At 44.6% G+C, this 21,261-nt stretch overlaps 1 protein-coding gene across 1 annotated transcript; it reads right to left on the reverse strand.

Moving 5' to 3' along the window:
* Positions 1-7,829: 7,829 nt before the first annotated feature.
* On the reverse strand, positions 7,830-20,636 carry LOC106587311 (zinc finger protein 507). Its single transcript, XM_014175574.2, has 7 exons — positions 20,515-20,636; positions 17,202-19,357; positions 16,599-16,716; positions 16,064-16,175; positions 14,259-14,363; positions 13,648-13,782; positions 7,830-13,497 (listed from the first exon to the last, which is right to left on the reverse strand). Exons 2-7 carry the CDS (start codon positions 19,353-19,355, stop codon positions 13,083-13,085), a joined length of 3,039 nt encoding a protein of 1,012 aa, XP_014031049.1. The 5' UTR covers positions 19,356-19,357; positions 20,515-20,636; the 3' UTR covers positions 7,830-13,082.
* Positions 20,637-21,261: the final 625 nt, after the last annotated feature.

The raw sequence follows: 21,261 nt of genomic DNA on the forward strand, positions 1-21,261 counted from the left end.
GAAGGTGCTTGTTTGTCTTGGTTTATTTCTTGATAAGCACAAAGGAAAAGTAGGTTGCACACTCTCTCCCTCTCCTCTCAATTCCCCAACCCACTCATGCCATCTCTGCTAAGTTCAAGAAGCAAGACTGAAAGTGAGAGGCCTTGGCCTATTAAAGTTAAGCCTCCATCTTTCCCAGAAAACCCTATTGGAATTCTTAAGCCATGGGATAGAAAATTCTCAGTGATTTCTTCTTTTTACTTACTTGAACAGAAAACAGGGTTTTTAGAGCTTGGCAATTTGAGATCTAAATGTTACACAACTGCAAAGGCCTAAGAGTCACTTGAATTGGGTGTGAGTCCAGAGTCCTTCTTTCTTTCTTTTTTCAATTGTGTCTTGATCTCCACTTTCACGGGGCCCATTAAAGGTTTAGGTAAAAGCTTGATCTTGTAAACGAGTGAGTTGGGGAAATTATTTTTCTTAGCTGCTCTGAGAGGCGGTCAGGGTTTCATGTAAAATGAAGGGATTATATAAGCAGACATTCTGATTCCCAATGAGGAGAATCCATCCTCTGCTTATCACTACACTAGCAGCTCGGGGTTACAGCACTTTCGAGGGGAGAAGTACAACCATATGAAAAAAAAGCTTCCCTTACCTTATTGATTTCAATTCCAGATGAATTTGCTCTGCGCATCTGCATTTTAATATTGTCTGGATAACCCCACACTGTCTGTGAGCCTAGGATTGAATTAGCCTATATGTGAACCTGAAAATAACACTGATAGCACCTTGCAATACAGTCAGCTTGCTTCTTCCCTCTGTAGTGCAAAACTAGTGTTACCACTATGAGATGGGCACCACCCATGTTGATGGATTTCCTTATCTAACATGTAGCTTCTGTGGTAGAATTTAAAAAGACAATCTGCAGTAGAAACAATAACAATGAGATACCCTGCCCCTGTTTTGGTAAAAAGCTGAGGGTTGGGACTGGAGAAATTGAACCACTCAAATTCATAGACAGAGCTATAGACGCGAAGACTGACAATCCATTGTATAAAAAGTATAGTTTCAACCATGTTTTGAGGCAATGCAGTGTTTGTTTACAATTACATTGTTTAAAAAACAATGGAGTAAAGCAAGCTTATATTTTGGGTTCTGATGGGGTAAGACAGTTGAACTAAGCTCATGATGCATTTACAAGTTACACTACATGACCGAATGTATGTGGACACGCAATCGTCAAAAATCTCATTACAAAATCATGGGCATTAATATGGAGTTGGTCCCCCCTTTGCTTATATAACATCCTCCACTCTTCTGGGAAGGCTTTCCACCAGATGTTGGAATATTGCTGTGGGGACTTGCTTCCATTCAGCCATTATTAGTGAGGTCGAGCACTGACTTTGGGAGATTAGGCCTGGCTCACAGTCGGCATTCCAATTCATCCCAAAGGTGTTCGATGGGGTTGAGGTCAGGACTCTGCGCAGGCCAGTCAAGTTATTCCACACCGATCTCGACAAACCATTTCTGTACGGGGGCATTGTCATGCTGAAACAGGAAAGGGTCTTCCCCAAACTGTTGCCACAAAGTTGGAAGCACAGAATCATCTAGAATGTTATTGTAAGCTGTAGAGTTAAGATTTCCATTCACTGGAACTAAGGGGCCATCCCGAACCATGAAAAACAGCTGCAGACCATTATTCTTCCTCCACCAAACTGTATAGTTGGCACTATGCATTGGTGCAGGTAGCACTCTTCTGGCATCCACCAAACCCAGATTCGTCCTTCGGTCTACTAGATGGTGAAGAGTGATTCCTCACTCCAGAGAATGCGTTTCGACTGCTCCAGAGTCCAATGGCGGCGAGCATTACACTCGGTAGTGAGTGTTGCAACCGAGGACAGCCGATTTTTACACGCTACTCGCTTCAGCTTCAGGTCTCGTTCTGTGTGGCCTACCAGTTTGCGGCTGAGCCGTTGTTGCTCCTAGACACGTCTACTTCACAATAACAGCACTTACAGTTGACCGGGGCAGCTGTAGCAGGACATAAATTTGACTAACTGACTTGTGGGAAAGGTAGCATCCTATGACGGTGCCACGTTGAAAGTCACTGAGCTCTTCAGTGAGGCTGTTCTACTGCCTTCTACTGCCAGTGTTTGTCTATGGAGATTGCATGGCGGTGTGCTCAATTTTATACACCTGACAGGTGTAGATTAAATAGCCAAATCCACTAATTTGAAGGGGTGTCCACATACTTTTGTATATATAGTGTATATTATTTAAGAATCAATGGGTACATGTCATTCATTTAAAAGTCCAAAAATGGATGTAGCAATTGCAGATTGCCACTTTAAGGCAGGAGGTCCAGTGACGAATGAAATCTTCCATGCATGTTAGCCCATGGTAGAAGTGGTCAGAAAGTGACATTTTGGACCTGAATATCAAAACAGTCAGGAGATAGAGTTGCTCAAAGTTGACCCATTTTGCATACCCCACCCTACCATGAGACATCCATGTCTTCATCACTGAAAAATAAACAGTTGAGTATGATATCATTTGAACATTTACAAATAGGGTTGTCAAACTATTTAATAATTTCTTTAAAAAAAAGTTTTTTATAAAGGCCCAGTGCAGTCAAAAACATGATTTTCTGTTTATAAAAAGATACATATTTCCACACTATAAGTTTGGAATAATACTGTGGAATTGTGAAAATGTGGATTATGCCATTTTAATGTAAGAGTCGTTTGAAAAGACTGCCTGAAATTTCAGCCTGTTTTGGGGGGATGAAGCTTTGACATCACCAGGTAGTAAAAATTGGTTAATAGACCAATAAGAGAGTTACACATCTCTCTGCCTATAACAGCTAGTTTTCAGTTTTCCCCTCCCCACTCAGACCACTCCCAAATAGTCATAGAAAAATTATTGCCTGGGAAATTGCTCTTTGCTAAGAAGCTATTTTGGTTTCTTTTTGATAATTTGAATTGAAAACAATTACAGGAAGGTACTTAATTGTTACCCAGAAATGATTAGATATTAAGATAAAAACGGCTGCATCATTGGACCTTAAATAATATATATATATATATATATATAAAATATATATAAACTCAACAAAAAAAGAAACATCCTCTCACTGTCAACTGCGTTTATTTTCAGCAAACTTAACATGTGTAAATATTTGTATGAACATAACAACAACTGACACATAAACTGAACAAGTTCCACAGACATGTGACTAACAGAAATTGAATAATGTGTCCCTGATCAAGGGGGGGGGGGGGGGTGTCCAAATCAAAAGTAACAGTCAATATCTGGTGTGACCAGCTACATTAAGTACTGCAGTGCATCTCCTCCTCATGGACTGCACCAGATTTGCCAGTTCTTGCTGTGAGATGTTACCCCACTCTTCCAACAAGGCACCTGCAAGTTCCCGGACATTTCTGAGTGGAATGGCTCTAGCCCTCACCCTCTGATCCAACAGGTCCCAGACGTGCTCAATGGGATTGAGATCCGGACTCTTCGTTGGCCATGGCAGAACACTGACATTCCTATCTTCCAGGAAATCACGCACAGAACAAGCAGTATGGCTGGTGGCATCGTCATGCTGGAGGGTCATGTCAGGCTGAGCCTGCAGGAAGGGTACCACATGAGGGAGGAGGCTGTCTTCCCTGTAACGCACAGCGTTGAGATTGCCTGCAATGACAACAAGCTCAGTCTGATGATGCTGTGACACACCGCCCCAGACCATGACGGACCCTCCACCTCCAAATCGATCCCGCTCCAGAGTACAGGCCTATGTGTTACGCTCATTCCTTTGATGATGAACGCAAATCCGACCATGACCCCTGGTGAGACAAAACCGCGACTCGTCAGTGAAGAGCACTTTTTGCCAGTCCTGTCTGGTCCAGCGACAGTGGGTTTGTGCCCATAGGCGACTTTGTTGCTGGTGATGTCTGGTGAGGACCTGCCTTACAACAGGCCTACAAGTCCTCAGTCCAGCCTCTCTCAGCCTATTGCAGACAGTCTGAGCACTGATGGAGGAATTGTGCGTTCCTGGTGTAACTCGGGCAGTTGTTGTTGCCATCCTGTACCTGTCCCGCAGGTGTGATGTTCGGATATACCGATCCTGTACAGGTGTTGTTACACGTGGTCTGCCACTGCGAGGACGATTAGCTGTCCGTCCTGTTTCCCTGTAGTGCTGTCTTAGGCGTCTCACAGTACGGACATTGCAATTTATTGCCCTGGCCCCATCTGCAGTCCTCATGCCTCCTTGCAGCATGCCTAAGGCACGTTCACGCAGATGAGCAGAGACCCTGGGCATCTTTCTTTTGGTGGTTTTCAGAGTCAGTAGAAAGACCTCTTTAGTGTCCTAAGTTTTCATAACTGTGACCTTTAATTACCTACCATCTGTAAGCTGTTAGTGTCTTAACGACCGTTCCACAGGTGCATGTTCATTAATTGTTTATGGTTCATTGAACAAGTCTCTAAAGTCTTCGAAAGCCAAGTCAACAAACAGATTACCGACCATTTCGAATCCCATTGCACATTCTCCGCTATGCAATCTGGTTTCAGAGCTGGTCATGGGTGCACCTCAGCCACGCTCAAGGTCTTAAACGATATCTTAAACGCCATCGATAAGAAACAATACTGTGCAGCCGTATTCATTGACCTGGCCAAGGCTTTTGACTCTGTCAATCACCACATCCTCATCTGCAGACTCAACAGCCTTGGTTTCTCAAATAATTGCCTCGCCTGGTTCACCAACTACTTCTCTGATAGAGTTCAGTGTGTCAAATCGGAGGGCCTGTTGTCCGGGCCTCTGGCAGTCTCTATGGGGGTGCCACAGGGTTCAATTAGTGGGCTGACTCTTTTCTCTGTATACATCAATGATGTCACTCTTGCTGCTGGTGAGTCTCTGATCCACCTCTACGCAGACGACACCATTCTGTATACTTCTGGCCCCTCTTTGGACACTGTGTTAACTACCCTCCAGACGAGGTTCAATGCCATACAACTCTCCTTCCGTGGCCTCCAACGGCTCTTAAATACAAGTAAAACTAAATGCATGCTCTTCAACCGATCGCTGCCTGCACCTGCCCGCCCGTCCAGCATCACTACTCTGGGCGGTTCTGACTTAGAATATGTGGACAACTACAAATACCTAGGTGTCTGGTTAGACTGTAAACTTTCCTTCCAGACTCACATCAAACATCTCCAATTCAAAGTTAAATCTAGAATTGTCTTCCTATTTCGCAACAAAGCATCTATCACTCATGCTGCCAAATACCCTCGTAAAACTGACCATCCTACCGATCCTCGACTTCGGCGATGTCATTTACAAAATAGCCTCCAATACCCTACTCAATAAATTGGATGCAGTATATCACAGTGCCATCCGTTTTGTCACCAAAGCCCCATATACTACCCACCACTGCGACCTGTACGCTCTCGTTGGCTGGCCCTCGCTTCATACTCATTGCCAAACCCACTGGCTCCAGGTCATCTACAAGACCCTGCTAGGTAAAGTCCCCCCTTATCTCAGCTCGCTGGTCACCATATCAGCACCCACCTGTAGCACACGCTCCAGCAGGTATATCTCTCTGGTCACCCCCAAAGCCAATTCCTCCTTCCAGTTCTCTGCTGCCAATGACAATAACGAACTACAAAAATCTCTAAAACTGGAAACACTTATCTCCCTCACTAGCTTTAAGCACCAGCTGTCAGAGCAGCTCACAGATTACTGCACCTGTACATAGCCCATCTATAATTTAGCCCAAAACAACTACTTCTTCCCCTACTGTATTTATTTTGCTCCTTGGCACCCCATTATTTCTATTTCTACTTCCACTGCAAATCTACCATTCCAGTGTTTTACTTGCTATATTGTATTTACTTCGCCACCATGGCCTTTTTTGCCTTTACCTCCCTTATCTCACCTCATTTGCTCACTTTGTATATAGACTTATTTTTCTACTATATTATTCACTGTATGTTTGTTTTACTCCATGTGTAACTCTGTGTTGTTGTATGCGTCAAACTGCTTGCTTGATCTTGGCCAGGTCGCAATTGTAAATGAGAACTTGTTCTCAACTTGCCTACCTGGTTAAATAAAGGTGAAATATATATACATTTTTTAAAGCATGGGAAACCGAGTTTAAACCTTTTACAATGATGATCTGTGAAGTTATTTGGATTTTTACGAATTATCTTTGAAAGACAGGGTCCTGAAAAAGGGTCATTTCTTTTTTGATGAGTTTATATACAGTGCCAGTCAAAAGTTTGGACACACCTACTCATGCAAGGGTTTTCCTTTATTTTTTGTAATATCTAGATTGTAGAATAATAGTGAAGACATCAGCACTATGAAATATCACATATGGAATAATGTAGTAACCACAAAAGTGTCAAACAAATGATTCCTCAAAGTAGCCACCCTTTGCAGCATTGATGACAGCTTTGCACACTCTTGGCATTCTCTCAACCATCTTCACCTGGATTGCCTATCCAACAGTCTTGAAGGAGTTCCCACATATGCTGAGCAATTTTTGGCTGCTTTTTCTTCACTATGCGGTCCAACTCATCCCAAACCATCTCAATTGGGTTGAGGTCGGGTGATTGTGGAGGCCAGGTATCTGATGCAGCACTCCATCACTCTCCTTCTTTGTCAAATAGCCCTTACCCAGCCTGGAGGTGTGTTGGTTTATTGTCCTGTTGAAAAACAAATGGTAGTCACACTAAGAGCAAACCAGATGGGATGGCATATCGCTGCAGAATGCTGTGGTAGCCATGCTGGTTAAGTGTGCCATGAATTCCAAATAAATCCCTGACAAGTGTCACCAGGAAAGCACCCCCCAAACATCACACCTCCTCCTACATGAGTATTCAGACCCTTTGCTATGAGACTCAAAACTGAGCTCAGGTGCATTGTTTCCATTGAACATCCTTGAGATCTTTCGACAACTTGGAGTCCATCTGTGGTAAATTCAATTGGTTGGACATATTCCTTCAGACCACTCCAATTTAGCAGGTATTGTTGTCATTTTTACTGAAATATAAACTTCCATTACTAGCAGAAAGATAGCTGCTGGTCCACCCACCGTCAAATTGAAAGGAAATGTATATTCTATTATCTATATTTCTATTATGTCAACTGGTCTCCTAAGGAAGATTGACAATTTAATTTAAACAATTGATATTCTCACTCGAGTCAACATTATCTGATGTTTGGACCTCCAACCAGCTTCGAAAGGTGGCATTTTGTGTTCACATTTTAGTATTCATCAGCCAAAGCATGACACCCACCCTGTATTCAAGAGTATGCTGTGTCTAAACCGATGGTGGGGACAAAACAAACACCTCTGATGATGTAAAATAGAGTCTAAGCCATGACAAAGACTGACCAGGTGAATCCAGGTGAAAGCTATGATCCCTTATTGATGTCACTTGTTAAATCCACTCAGTGTAGATGAAGGGGACAGGATGGGTATAAAAATATATATTAATAAAAGTTATCCTAGAGACAATTGAGACATGGATTTTGTATGTGTTCCATTCAAAGGGTGAATGGGCAAGACAAAAGATTTAAGTGCCTTTGAACGGGATATGGTTGCAGGTGCAACTCTGCTGGGTTTTTACACGCACAACAGTTTAGAAAGGACATCCAGTCAACTTGACAACTGTGGGAAGCATTGGAGTCAACATGGGCCAGCATCCCTGTGGATCTCATTTGACATTTTGTAGAGTCCATGCCCTGACGAATTGAGGGTGTTCTATGTATGGCAGGTTTTGTTCAAATCAAAAGGGGTGCAGTCAAAAAGTGATTCAAATCATATGGAACCACCCATACACAGTTTATCCACAATGTATTTATTACAAAAAAATACACTGGCTGAATCATGACATAATATTGTCTATGATGCACAAAATAAATAGATAGCAAGCATCACTCTGTGGCCTAACTGAGCGAATCCACACTGAACTTAAAAACACGGTAAGCACTGAACAGCGTAAGTGAGATATCACCTCTCCTTTGGCATGAAATGCATGCAGCTCAGTGTAAAACAAACAGTCCCCTCAAATACATTACAGTCAATTAAAAAGCACAGCCATTTTCCAAAATGTTAGCAAATTTGTTTATTTAAAAAAAAAAAATTGGACTTAAGTGTTTTTTCTTTACAATATATTTAAAAATAGATTATAAAAAAAATTTCAGTTTGCAATACTACAGTATTTCAACTAATTATGTACAGACCCATCCCACTGGGCACAGACGTCAATTCAACATCTATTCCACGTTGGTTCAATGTCATTTTAAGAAATGATGTGGAAACATTGTTCCAACCAGCGAGCGCCCAGTGGGATATTACAGTACCAAGTGATTGGATACATCACAGAGAAAGGGGTGGTGTTACAGAGGCTATTCAGCTTTGACTGAATGACACCCACAACCTCCTTGGAACATTATTCTGAACAGATGGGCGCACAACAGCACCCACGGGCAGACATAGCCTATAACAAATAGCTAGCGAATAACTACAAGAGAGACTCTCTTAGAGACTCAAATCAAAAAGGCACAAACGTTGACAGGATGATCATTAATATCACAGTAAAATGTCTTTGAAAATTCACAATCTATTGACGGTTACCCATCACATGGCACCCTGGAGTTGAATGAGTAGGGACCTGGGGATAAGATTTGGTTAGTCAAACAAAGAACATGTCCAAATTATCCACATCAGATGTCACATGCCCTATAAAGAACTTTCCCCTCTCATCCAGATTCTCATGTCAGCTCATAGCCTAATTTCTGAAATGAAAGCCGGGGGGAGACAGAGTGGTGCACTCACACGGATGCGTCTCCATCTGAAATCTAACATTTCCGAATCAAATAGACAAATAACAAGGAGTAAAGGAGATTTCCAAGCATGGTAGTATACCTAATTGAGTATACAATCTTGCCAGCAGACCGGACATAAGCTACTGAACAAATGTATTACAACAATTCAGTCATGGATTGTTTGTGTGCCATTCAGAGGGTGAATGGGCAAGACAAAATATTTAAGTGCCTTTGAATGGGGTCTGGTAGTAGGTGCCAAGCTCTGGTTTGTTTTTCACACTCGAGATTTAGTCCTGGATCTAAGGTTTCAATTTCCTACATGTGACAATGTAAATACTGAACCAACAAACAAAAGATAAGCCCTCCAGAAATAATAAATTGGCTTCACAAATGACACATTTAGCCAACTCCGCATGGGCAAAATGAACATTAAAATAACCTGAAGCTTTCCCACAAGAAATATGTCAGATCTATCCAAAACTATTTGCACATCTGACCCAAAACCACCAATCAATTCACTTAGGCCCATAGTCAGTTCCCTTTCCCCACTGTATCCCCTCTGTATCATGGTCTGCATAGGTAAGAAGATCATTAGGCTCGCAGAAAGATACAGTAAGAAGCTGCACTACAGTACGTCCAACGAATAGAATCATACAAAGCTGCGGTCATAAACCTTGATAGATTATACACTGCTCAAAAAATAAAGGGAACACTTAAACAACACATCCTAGATCTGAATGAAAGAAATAATCTTAAATACTTTTTTCTTTACATAGTTGAATGTGCTGACAACAAAAATCACAAAAATAATCAATGGAAATCCAATTTATCAACCCATGGAGGTCTGGATTTGGAGTCACACTCAAAATTTAAGTGGAAAACCACACTACAGGCTGATCCAACGTTGATGTAATGTCCTTAAAACAAGTCAAAATGAGGCTCAGTAGTGTGTGTGGCCTCCACGTGCCTGTATGACCTCCCTACAATGCCTGGGCATGCTCCTGATGAGGTGGCGGATGGTCTCCTGAGGGATCTCCTCCCAGACCTGGACTAAAGCATCTGCCAACTCCTGGACAGTCTGTGGTGCAACGTGGCGTTGGTGGATGGAGCGAGACATGATGTTCCAGATGTGCTCAATTGGATTCAGGTCTGGGGAACGGGCTGGCCAGTCCATAGCATCAATGCCTTCCTCTTGCAGGAACTGCTGAAACACTCCAGCCACATGAGGTCTAGCATTGTCTTGCATTAGGAGGAACCCAGGGCCAACCGCACCAGCATATGGTCTCACAAGGGGACTGAGGATCTCATCTCGGTACCTAATGGCAGTCAGGCTACCTCTGGCGAGCACATGGAGGGCTGTGCGGCCCCCCAAAGAAATGCCACCCCACACCATGACTGACCCACCGCCAAACCGGTCATGCTGGAGGATGTTGCAGGCAGCAGAACATTCTCCACGGCGTCTCCAGACTCTGTCACGTCTGTCACGTGCTCAGTGTGAACCTGCTTTCATCTGTGAAGAGCACAGGGCGCCAGTGGCGAATTTGTCAATCTTGGTGTTCTCTGGCAAATGCCAAAACGTCCTGCACGGTGTTGGGCTGTAAGCACAACCCCCACCTGTGGACGTCGGGCCCTCATACCACCCTCATGGAGTCTGTTTCTGACCATTTGAGCAGACACATGCACATTTGTGGCCTCCTGGAGGTCATTTTGCAGGGCTCTGGCAGTGCTCCTCCTGCTCCTCCTTGCACAAAGGCGGAGGTAGCGGTCCTGCTGCTGGGTTGTTGCCCTCCTACGGCCTCCTCCACGTCTCCTGATGTACTGGCCTGTCTCCTGGTAGCGCCTCCATGCTCTGGACACTACGCTGACAGACACAGCAAACTTTCTTGCCACAGCTCGCATTGATGTGCCATCCTGGATGAGCTGCACTACCTGAGCCACTTGTGTGGGTTGTAGACTCCGTCTCATGCTACCACTAGAGTGAAAGCACCGCCAGCATTCAAAAGTGACCAAAACATCAGCCAGGAAGCATAGGAACTGAGAAGTGGTCTGTGGTCACCACCTGCTGAACCACTTCTTTATTGGGGGTGTCTTGCTTATTGCCTATAATTTCCACCTGTTGTCTATTCCATTTGCACAACAGCATGTGCAATGTATTGTCAATCAGTGTTGCTTCCTAAGTGGACAGTTTAATTTCACAGAAGTGTGATTGACTTGGAGTTACATTGTGTTGTTTAAGTGTTCCCTTTATTTTTTTGAGCAGTGTACATAGCAGAAAGTGGCCTATGATCAGCATGAGGTTCTGCCTGGTTGTCTCTTGCTTTAATTCACCGAACCACTCATTAAAATGCAAACTATGTAAATGGGGGTGGGGGAATTAAGTGCGGTTTAAATGCAGACTGTCACGGTCTTCCTGACATTAGTACTTTGAATTGTAAATTAGCGTGAGACAATAATAATCTGCCATTATAATGAGAATTTCAGCGTGCAGAAGATAATGATTTCATTTATTTGATACATTGAGCTCCACAAACGCAATCCAAAAATCCCATGAATTATGGATATTTAATTTGATCATAATTTCCTACACCCATCTGTCTACATAAAAACAGTAAGGGCATGCAAATCATCGCCAAGTCACCACTCTGCATACCAAGCATGTTTAGTGTGAAACTAAATGGAAAGGTGAGTGAAGTTCGGAAATACTTTAGCAGAGGTAGTCAAATGGAAACACCATATTCAATGTCAGTCTACAGTAGCCTATAGGCCTATCACTTGAAAAGCTGGTCATATATCAACCTCTGCTATTGGTCAATACAGCACAGATTAGAGACAGGCTACTAATGAACCTGCTATTCCTTTGTTCTCACAAAGGTTTAGTATACTAGCACATCGCTCTGTGCTAGGATGTCAATCACTCCATCTATCCATCATCTACAAGTGCTAGCCCTATACGGAGAAACTTTGGAAATTGCTTAACATATTCAAGTGATAAACTTGGCAATTATTTAGCTAAAACATGAATCTAGAAATGATTATCGTAATCAGAACAGTAATACTTTCACTAAAGTAACTGTAAGTAGCCTAAGGTAAACACAGTTGGGTGTTGGCTGCAATCAAAGTTCAATGGTTGTCCATTTACCATCTCTCCACCATAACATCTGGGTCTAACACGACCACTAATATGCACCATAATAGACTGATCATAGCTTAAAAATTCCTCCCAAACCTATTTCTGACTCAATAGCCCTTGATGCTGTGGTGAATATTGGTAAAACAACAATTCGTTGCCAGCCTATCTATCCTACAGCTTTAGGAAACCACCATCAAGTGACCCATCATTACCATAAACGTACCAGAAGTCCAATAGGTAAAAATAGCATCAAACAGTGAATTAAACAAATCAAGGCATCTCCTTCACTTGGACATAACGGAAACCAACACGCATAGGCCTAGATTGATACATATTATTAACCAGCCTGGTCTCATAGACTAGACATATCATAGTAAATGTAAATCCAGGACACTCAAATTAGTATGATAGTATGTATTCATTTGTAGAAGTCCACCATCCATTTCGTATGATATGTTACTAATTACAATTCCTATGTTGCGAATTTGCAAAACATACAATTTGTTATGAAATTTGCTAAGCATATGCTATGTTACGAATTCTAGCTAGGTGGCTAACAGCTGGTAAGAATTTGCAAAATGTACAATATCGATTGTCTCAGATTTACGTACAGAATAATACGAAATGCTCTGAGACCAGGTTGAATTAACCCATATTAAAAAATAAATATAGCTATGATGAACACAACATGCAAGTAGATGGCATCTCTGTACAGCCTAGTGCAGGTGCCACAGAAACTATAAATGTGAAGGATTAAATATATTAAATTATATTAAAGTATTTGAATAGAAAAGCTGCCGTGTGGTCAATATATTTTTGCTGAGTAAAATGGACTGAGCTCCATTTGTAAATACGGAAATGTCTGTTTGCTGAGGTATTAAACGTGTCTGAACTTGTTCAGGTATAACATTTTACTGCAATGCCTTGAAATTGGAATTTTCCAATTTCCTGTATGTCTGAGCTCCAACAGAGACACTTTTTGTAACCTTCTGTTAAGTACATGAAATTAAGAACCAGAAAACAAGATGCAAGGTACAGTACTACCCTGTTAAGTCAGACTTAAGTCAGTCTGAGTGAGGGGGTAGGTTCCTGGCTCTCTGTTGGGGTAAGGGGAGGGGTACGGGGTTAAATGCTGTCTCACTGTGCTGTGTTGCCCTCTGCTGGTTGGGCTGCTCCCTGCTGCTGCTCCTTGTTCAGGATGATGCTGATGATGTCTCCCTCATGTTCCTTCATGTGCTCCATCAGTCTCTCCTTGCTGGTAGATTCAAAGCCACAGATACAGCAGCAGAACAGCAGCACACAATACTCCATGCCGGCCCGGGACTGGACCCCCTCCTTCCCGGGGGGGCTGTGCTGGGGGGTTTCACTCTGGGGGGCCTGCTCTCTGGAGGACCACTGGATGAGCTCCGTTGAAGACCCTGAGCCGCCTCCCACACTGTCCACAGGGACTCCTGCTAGAGGGACTGGGTCCTCCTTCCCACCCTGCACCACACCAGAGTGCTCTGCCATTGCCTCCCCCACTGCTGAAACCTTCTGCGGGGCACTGGGGGAACTACAGCCAGGGAGAGAGAGCAGGCTCACCATCAAGACAGAGACATGACCCTACGCATCCCGGTGCACTGGGACCCAAACACAGGCTTCAGTCTGACCAGATGGTAAAGGTAGACCGTTAAAACTCCAACCCCCATCACCCCCTACTCACCGGCCGCTCTGGGAGATGGCCTCGTTGATGGCTTTGTTCACCTGCTCGTAGTTGTAGTTCTGATCGCCAGCGTGCTTCCACATGTGAGACTTGAGGGACGGAGGGTGACTGCACACATAGCCACACAGAGAACACCTGTAAAACGAAAGGAGTAAGTGAGAGGGGGAAAGAGGAAGAGAGAAAAGAAAGGGCTCAAGTCTGCAGCAGAAGCAGCTGATTTAATATGCTGCTTAGGGTTCACTTTAATCCCCTCAACTCCATTATATCAAAAGGGATCAGCTGCACTAAAGACTCCACAGGGAGAGACCTAGTGGCACACATGCTCTGATACTGCTTATCTGTACTGCTCTACGTTATGCTCCAGCCAACTATATACCCAGACATCCTCCATATCGACACTAAAAGGAGAGTTCATTAGGAGTTCTTTCTGATGGTCGATGAGATGGGTTCTTCTTACACTTCAGCTTTTTCCTCCAACCCCACACTCTTTCGAAGCACATTGGCCTACTTTCTCCACCTCTCCCACTCCCCTGCCCAGGTTTCACCTCTCTGAGACTGAGCCGGTCCTCACCTGTACCTCTCCAGAAGCTGAACCCTGACCTGGTCCTCACCTGTACTGCTCCAGTAGCTGGACAGCCTGGTGCTCCTGGGGATGTCTCCTCATGTGGCTCTTCAGGCTGTTCATGTTGGTTGTGGCAAAGTCACAGCTGCAGCACCTACAGTACCAGAGAGTGGGCCAGAGTTGAGGGAATAGCTCTGTACAGGACCAGTTGTTTGACAGTTTGTGTCGTGCTTGGCTGTTTATGCTCGGCTTACTATTCTGTTTCGGCTGGTACAGCAGGAAAAGCCTGGAGGGCCACATTGTTGCCTTGGCGGCTATTTTGTTGCGAAGCTCAAAGTGTAACTGGCAGCACAACGTTCAGAGACGCGATACACTGTGTGGCTCAAATGGATAAGATGGCCTTAGTTAAAAGGCGTGCGCTTCTCTATGGAACGGTTTGAAGTGTGTCAAGGATACCAAAGCATAAGTGTAGAAAGACTGCACTCCCTTGCATGAAAGGGCTCTATTGAGGGTCTATAGTGGGAAAATATCAAAACAAACTAGTGTGTCTGTGTATGGCGTTAGAGAATAAGCCCCCCCCCCTCCCCCCCAGACATTTGACGGCGCCTCGAGAACAGGGCAGATCCGCTTACACGGGTGCTGCTGTGTGAGAAATACTCCAGCTGTAGACCGCAGCCAAGGTTAATCTTTATCTAACACTCACTGCCCCCTGCTGGAGATCTGCTTCATAACATCGACATTCTATTTTATTAACGGGTTTGAGTGAGCAATAGGATTATGTCATCGGAAACATGGAAAGCGGTGAATTTCTGGATGACTAAAATTAATCTAGCCTAGTTTGAGCGACATCATCTGTCGGGCAGCAAGAGCACGCAGCTCTCAACTGGTTGTTGCATGAAGCACCTCACAGAAGAACGACACCGGGAGGATAGGTAGGTAAGAACGTTTCAACTTATGAACCTGTGAATGCTAACTAAGGCAACAATGGGTATGCAAACAAGGTCCCAAGTCTTGGTTGAATCTTTGCGATGCGCAATTCAGTCATCATGGGCTATTTGAATGAAGAAAAAAATTAATTCCCAATGAAATGGTGACTGCAAAGTAGGCCTACCTGGTAGAATGATATCATGATGATTAGTATCAATCGGTAGGTCATTGGTTTTGCAAACCCTATATTGTACAGTACAGAAATACCACTAGGCAAACGATGAATAAAAGGCCAACTACACCCTCCCCAAAATATTTACCAGACCTAAAAAAGTCTACTGATGTGGTTTAATCATTGTTGTGGAATTAGAACATCCAATTGTTGTTTTTTCTATTTAAAACCCCCCAAAAAAGCGTGATTTTGAGTGAAAACCTGAACAAAACCTGAACAAATTCAGAAACCTGGAAAAACAAAACGGAATTAAGCCAAATATTAAACAGATTTTATAGGGCCCTACAACTGTAGCCTGCTGACTGTTCAAAATCGCTAACAATAACATCTTTCTTGCGCAAAGGTCTTATATTTTCCCTCAAAACAATCAATGTGAATATGATATTGTCAAGTTCAAATTGTATTATTTGTGTATGGAGGGTGGGTTATTATAGGTTAGCTTGCACATCCCACAAATTAAAGATAAAAATCACCTAATATTATAATTATGCTCGCATCATCCACTATCCTGTGAGATATTGCCCGGGGCCACTATTTTTTCCCCCAATTCGGGCCAGTAGCTTTTAGTTGGCAATGGCCTAGTGTGCCACTGGCAAATTTACTTGAATGTCAAGTCTTAAGGAATCCAGACTGCAATCATGACGAATCCTATTGACCTTATTAACAAACACAGACAGTAGACACCCAGCACCAACCTGTAAGGCTTGTCAGAGTTATGGATCCTCCGGTGGTTCCGAACTCCAACGTACGTGGAGCTGGTGTAATCACACACATCACATTTGTACACCTTCTGCGAACTGATGGAGTCTGGAGAGCGGAACAAAAGTACACATTAAATACTGTGGACAAAGGATGCGGTGCCAATAAAATGAAACAACCAAAACGGGTAGTGGAGAGGATAGTTGGTGAGAAATCTTTGATTAAGAGTAAAAAGACTGATCGTGTTCGGTCAAGTTGGAAAATATACTTGGTGCAACGCACACATTCAAAAACATTCTATTCAAGCTTTTTTTATTAAAGGCTTGACGGTTCAGATAAAGGCCATCGATGAAGGCCCGAAACATCAAGCTTTTAATAGTTGCCGAAATAAAACGCATTTTAAATGATGAGCGAGCGTTGCCCTTTTTACTTTTCAATTAATAAAAATGTTTCTGGGTTGCATCTCGACTCGTGTTGGTCGAGCGCCCTCCACTTCTTTCCATTGAAAAACACATTTGACACATTTCTCACCATCGTCTGTCATCTTTACAGATTCCTCCATGGTTGCCGTGGTTTCAGTGACAGGGGTTAGTGTCGCGCCGGTGTCGCTCAAACCGTGCTGGTCTGTCTCGTGGTTCCTCAGCTGACTCTGTGGAAAGGGTCAGTAATAAAATAACAAGTAAAAACATAACGAGATCTTCAAGGGATGAAAAAAAGCACACAGGCTACCCTCACCTCTCCTAAAACAAATTATCTCTGATATCTATGGAGTTCGAAACCCCACAGAATTCTACGATGGACTTAATGACGTCTGCAGAAACAGGCAAGGTGTCTCATGAAAGTAACGAAATCAATAGTCTAGTTCTCTACTCCCTGAATCAAACTAAACTTCTCCTGCTGCACTGCACCAACCAGCACTATGCTGCAGAAAAAAAACTTCCATCTCAACTCTCACTTCTACAATCAGTTCATCTCATCTTATCTTTATGACCGTAATTTGGGTCATCGAGAAACAAAAACTCAAGAGCAATATTCTCTCCAAGAGGAGGAGCCACTTCAATAATAAATCTCTGCCCAGGGACATTGAGGCACACAGTCTGTCCTAATTTCGCTCCCTTCTGTCTTTCTACTCACTTTGTAATAGAAGGCCTCAGTACACTGCTTGCAGTGGTACATCCTGGTCTTGCAGTGGTTGATCATGTGGCTCTCAAGATCTTTGCTGTCCAGGGCGATGTGTTCACAGATGGGACACTGGTAGGGCTGTCTCTGGCGGTGTACTCGCAGGTGCTGCTTGATGTAGCCCTTGTTCCCACTGCTGTAGCGACACAGGCGACAGCGGTAGGGCCTCTCGCTGCCAGGGATGTAGTCCACCAGACCCCCACCAGGGTTACCCGGGTCCCCCCCTCCACAGCCGCTGACCTCCCCAGCGTGCTGGCTCTGGGCGTTGTCCTGGAGCTCCTTCAGGATGTCCTCGTCCGAGGCGTTCTGGTCCGAGCGCTCCTTCAGCCTCTCTATGACCGTCAGCAGGGACAGGCTGATGCCAGCCTTGGCGGGGCCCTCGGCCAGCCCGTCCTCTCTGGACCCCTGCAGCTCCAGGTCTACCAGGGCTGCCCCCACGCTGCCCATGCCTGTCAGCTCCTCAACCGCTGCAGGGGCTCTGTCAGCTGCTACTGCTGCAGCCGTGGCCATCTCCAGGAGCCTCTGGCCCGTGTCAGGGCTTTGGGAGCCCTGGCCCACGATGCTCCTGATGTGCTCCGCGGTCCTCATGGGCATGGTCACCAGGGCTTCAGCGGCCAGGGAGTGTAGCCTCAGAGACTCAGAGTGGGTCCTCCTGCGGGCTGTGGGAGCGTTCTCGTCACGTGGAGGGTCCGTGGTGGTCTGCTGCCTCTCACTGTTGCTCCAGCCAAACACCACCTCCTGCTGCCCGTCCTTGTCGACAAACATTGGCTGGTTCTCCACATGGCCCGCCTCCTCCGCAGCCAGCAAGCTCTTGTCTCTGCCCACCTCTGGGCTGGCGATGAGGGGGAGGGGCTGGGTGGCCACAGGTTCCTCTGCGCAGGGCAGTCGTTCCACTATGACGTTGACATGGTCGGCACTGTTGGGGCTGCAGCTGATGATCTTCTGGGCTGACGACAGGAGGCTGTCTGTTGTACTGGTAATATGACAACAGTCCTGCATAAGTTCCACCTCAGTCTCTGTGGTCACCTGTACCTCCAACATTGGCTCCTCAGTGACAGAGTCTTTAGAGGGATACGGCCCCTCCACCGGGCTCTCCTCTGTGATTGGTTCTGTCATTGCCTCACTCCCACATTCCTCGACAGGGGCACAGAGGTCAATCTGGAATGTGGACATCTTGTTGAGGTTCTGAGATTTCTCTGGGACCGGGGTGAGGACTACTATTGCTTCCTCTGCAGGAGCAACTACAGGAGGTGCTGGTGCCACTGCCTCGTCCTCAAAGATAGGGTAAGAGCAGTCCACCAGACCTGCGTGCTTCCATGCATGGGTCTTTAGCATTCGCTGCTGTCCACACACATAGCTGCAGATCAAGCAGCGGTACATCCCATACTCCTCATAGCTGTACCACTTCTTCTTAGCAGGGATCTCCTCAGCACAGTCCACAGAGGTTTTGAACACAGCCTCCTCCACACTACCCCCCATCCCTAACCCCTCATTTCCCTCGCTGGCCTGCTGGCTGGATGCAGGGTTCTTGTTAGAGTTGCTGCCGTCAAAGTGGAGCATGACGTGGGCCTCTAGCTCCTCTTGGTGGCTGGAGGTGAAGCGACACTCAGAACACATGAGAATGAGGTCACTGTGCTGCTCATCGTGCTGCCGCAGGTGCTCCTTCAGCAGGCTCAAGGTCGGGGACAGGAACCGACACAGGCTGCACTGGTAACAGGTGATGGTCCTACTGCTGCCAGCAGGGGCACTGTTGTCTGGCTGGATCTCCTGCTCTTTCACCTCTTCCTCCAACTCCCGGGCTCTCTTGCAGGGGGAGGACCCACCATTGCCCTCCCTGATCTCTGGGACTCTGACGGAGGCACAGGACATGAGGGCTCTCTTCTTCCCAGCCAGGGTGAATCGACGCGGGCGCTTCTCCACAATCTTGCTGAGCTTCTCTATCACCTCGATGAGGGAGTCTGCTGCCTGTTTCTGCTGCTGCCTCTGGTCATCATTCCTAGGCTCCATCAGGGTACCTGGGGGCGTTTCCACCCTTTCAGGGATGAAGACAGTCTCCTGTTGGCCTCTAGAGTGGGGGACCAAGATGGCAACTCCACTGCTGTCCTCCATGCCTGTAGAAAGCAAAACAAGCCTGTTAAAACTACCACAATCAGCTTGGCATGCATAGCACAGAAATATGATCATGGTTCATAAACTCTGTTAATGTGTCTCTTGCAAATATCGTATTGCTCTCTTCGCAAATGTGCTTCTTTCCATCTTAGTCACACACAAACAAATGTGTTTAGGCTTACACTGAGAAAGAAACCTGTTGTGTTACTGTCTGGGGCAGTGTGCAAAACACAGCAGGGGTCACAGAGTACAGTACTGAACATGGAAAGTCCCAATCAGAGTTATTTAGTTTTACCATTCCTACATCCAAGTATTGTAGTTGATAGAAAACACTGTGGTAATTCAGTCAAGCGGATCAATGATAATTGAATAAGGATGCAGGATTATTTTCCAGTGTCACAGAGGAAGACATTCCTGTGGTTAAACACATAATGTCTGCAATTGGTACCACACTTTCCCCTTTGACCGCAATCCAGGTTCCCTTTTCTTTGGGTTCTGCTTTTAAGGAATAGCCTAGGCCTAAATATCCCTGAACCTTCTCCAGTACTGTAACGTTACTACCTAGTGCTCCTTCTGTAAAAGTGACAATAACCTTGGGTAGGAAAATAGATGCTCGCTCAATCCACAAACTGCTGTATATTAAGATTTTTCCTAGGGTTTGGTAGCCAACTGGTTAGCAGACCACTTTGGCTTAATAACTGGCTATCTAGTTGAACAGGGACATCGATATGTGTGCATGACTAGGAGGACTGCCCTCTGACAGAACGGGCTAAAAATAACATTTCATTGACAGAGGCGTGGTGGGTTGACTGCTTCTGGCTAGCTCACGAAAGCAAAATAATGATCTGTAAAAGCTTATAGCTAGCTAACTTAGCTAGCAAAATGGCAGGTTACATAGCCACAATATTCGCGCAGCTGTGACGAGAACATGGAGTCCAACGTTAGAGACATGCATTATTTATCTGGAAAAAGGGGCAGGACATGCACTGTACATGACAACAAGCCAACCGCTTGAAGATAAGCTAAGCTAGCAGTAGCACACGAGTCTCTCACCCAACGCACTGTAAAAGATATCTAGCTATTTAATTTGCTTCTTGTTTAATAAATACCAAAGCAAAGGGTCATGCGACTTTTATGTGTCAGTTAGCTAAGTACTTACTGAACCGGCAAATCTGAATGATCTTTGGCCTCAAAACAAAATACAAAAAAATGTGCTTTATCCTTTAGCAATAAAGGTGGCCTCTGTCTCTCACACTGTAAAATGGCGAGGATGGAACACTGATCACGTGACTCCAACCTAAATGGTCAGGTGACCAAGATGGAATCCGTCGTAATTTGAGACAGAATCAGAGACCCACAAAAAATCCACTGAACAGTTACTGACAGCATTGCTTTATGAGTATGTAATATGGGTGAATTCACAAGTAATATGCCTTAGTATAATGCAATCAAGCCCAAAATGTAAACGCATATCAAACGGAGGTAAAGTGCAGGTGCAGCTCTGTCACTGAGAAGCTAATTTTCAATGTGCTTTGTAGTGCATAATGACCATAATTTATCTCCCAAATATATTTTACATCTAAAACTTGCTCTTCTTCAATATTCACCGCTCATCCCACTAGTTTGTGTAAATCAAACACTGCCATCTAGTGCTTATTAAATGACATTGAAAAGCTTGTTAAATTGCGTGCACCACGACCGACTTTAGGAAACCCTCCCTCAACCCATAGTAGGCCATTAAAATATATAAAATCTCCTTAATTCATCTCTCTGTATAACTTCACCACCATTACATTGTTTGCACACCACCATGAAATACCAAACAAGAGGAAAGCGACTTTAAAATCCTAGGGACGAAATGCAAACAGTTTATGGAAAGCTGTTTAAATTCATTAAATATTTTATA

This window comes from Salmo salar, chromosome 26 (genome assembly GCF_965601325.2).
Source record: "Salmo salar chromosome 26, fSalSal1, whole genome shotgun sequence".
Taxonomy (NCBI): Eukaryota; Metazoa; Chordata; class Actinopteri; order Salmoniformes; family Salmonidae; genus Salmo; species Salmo salar.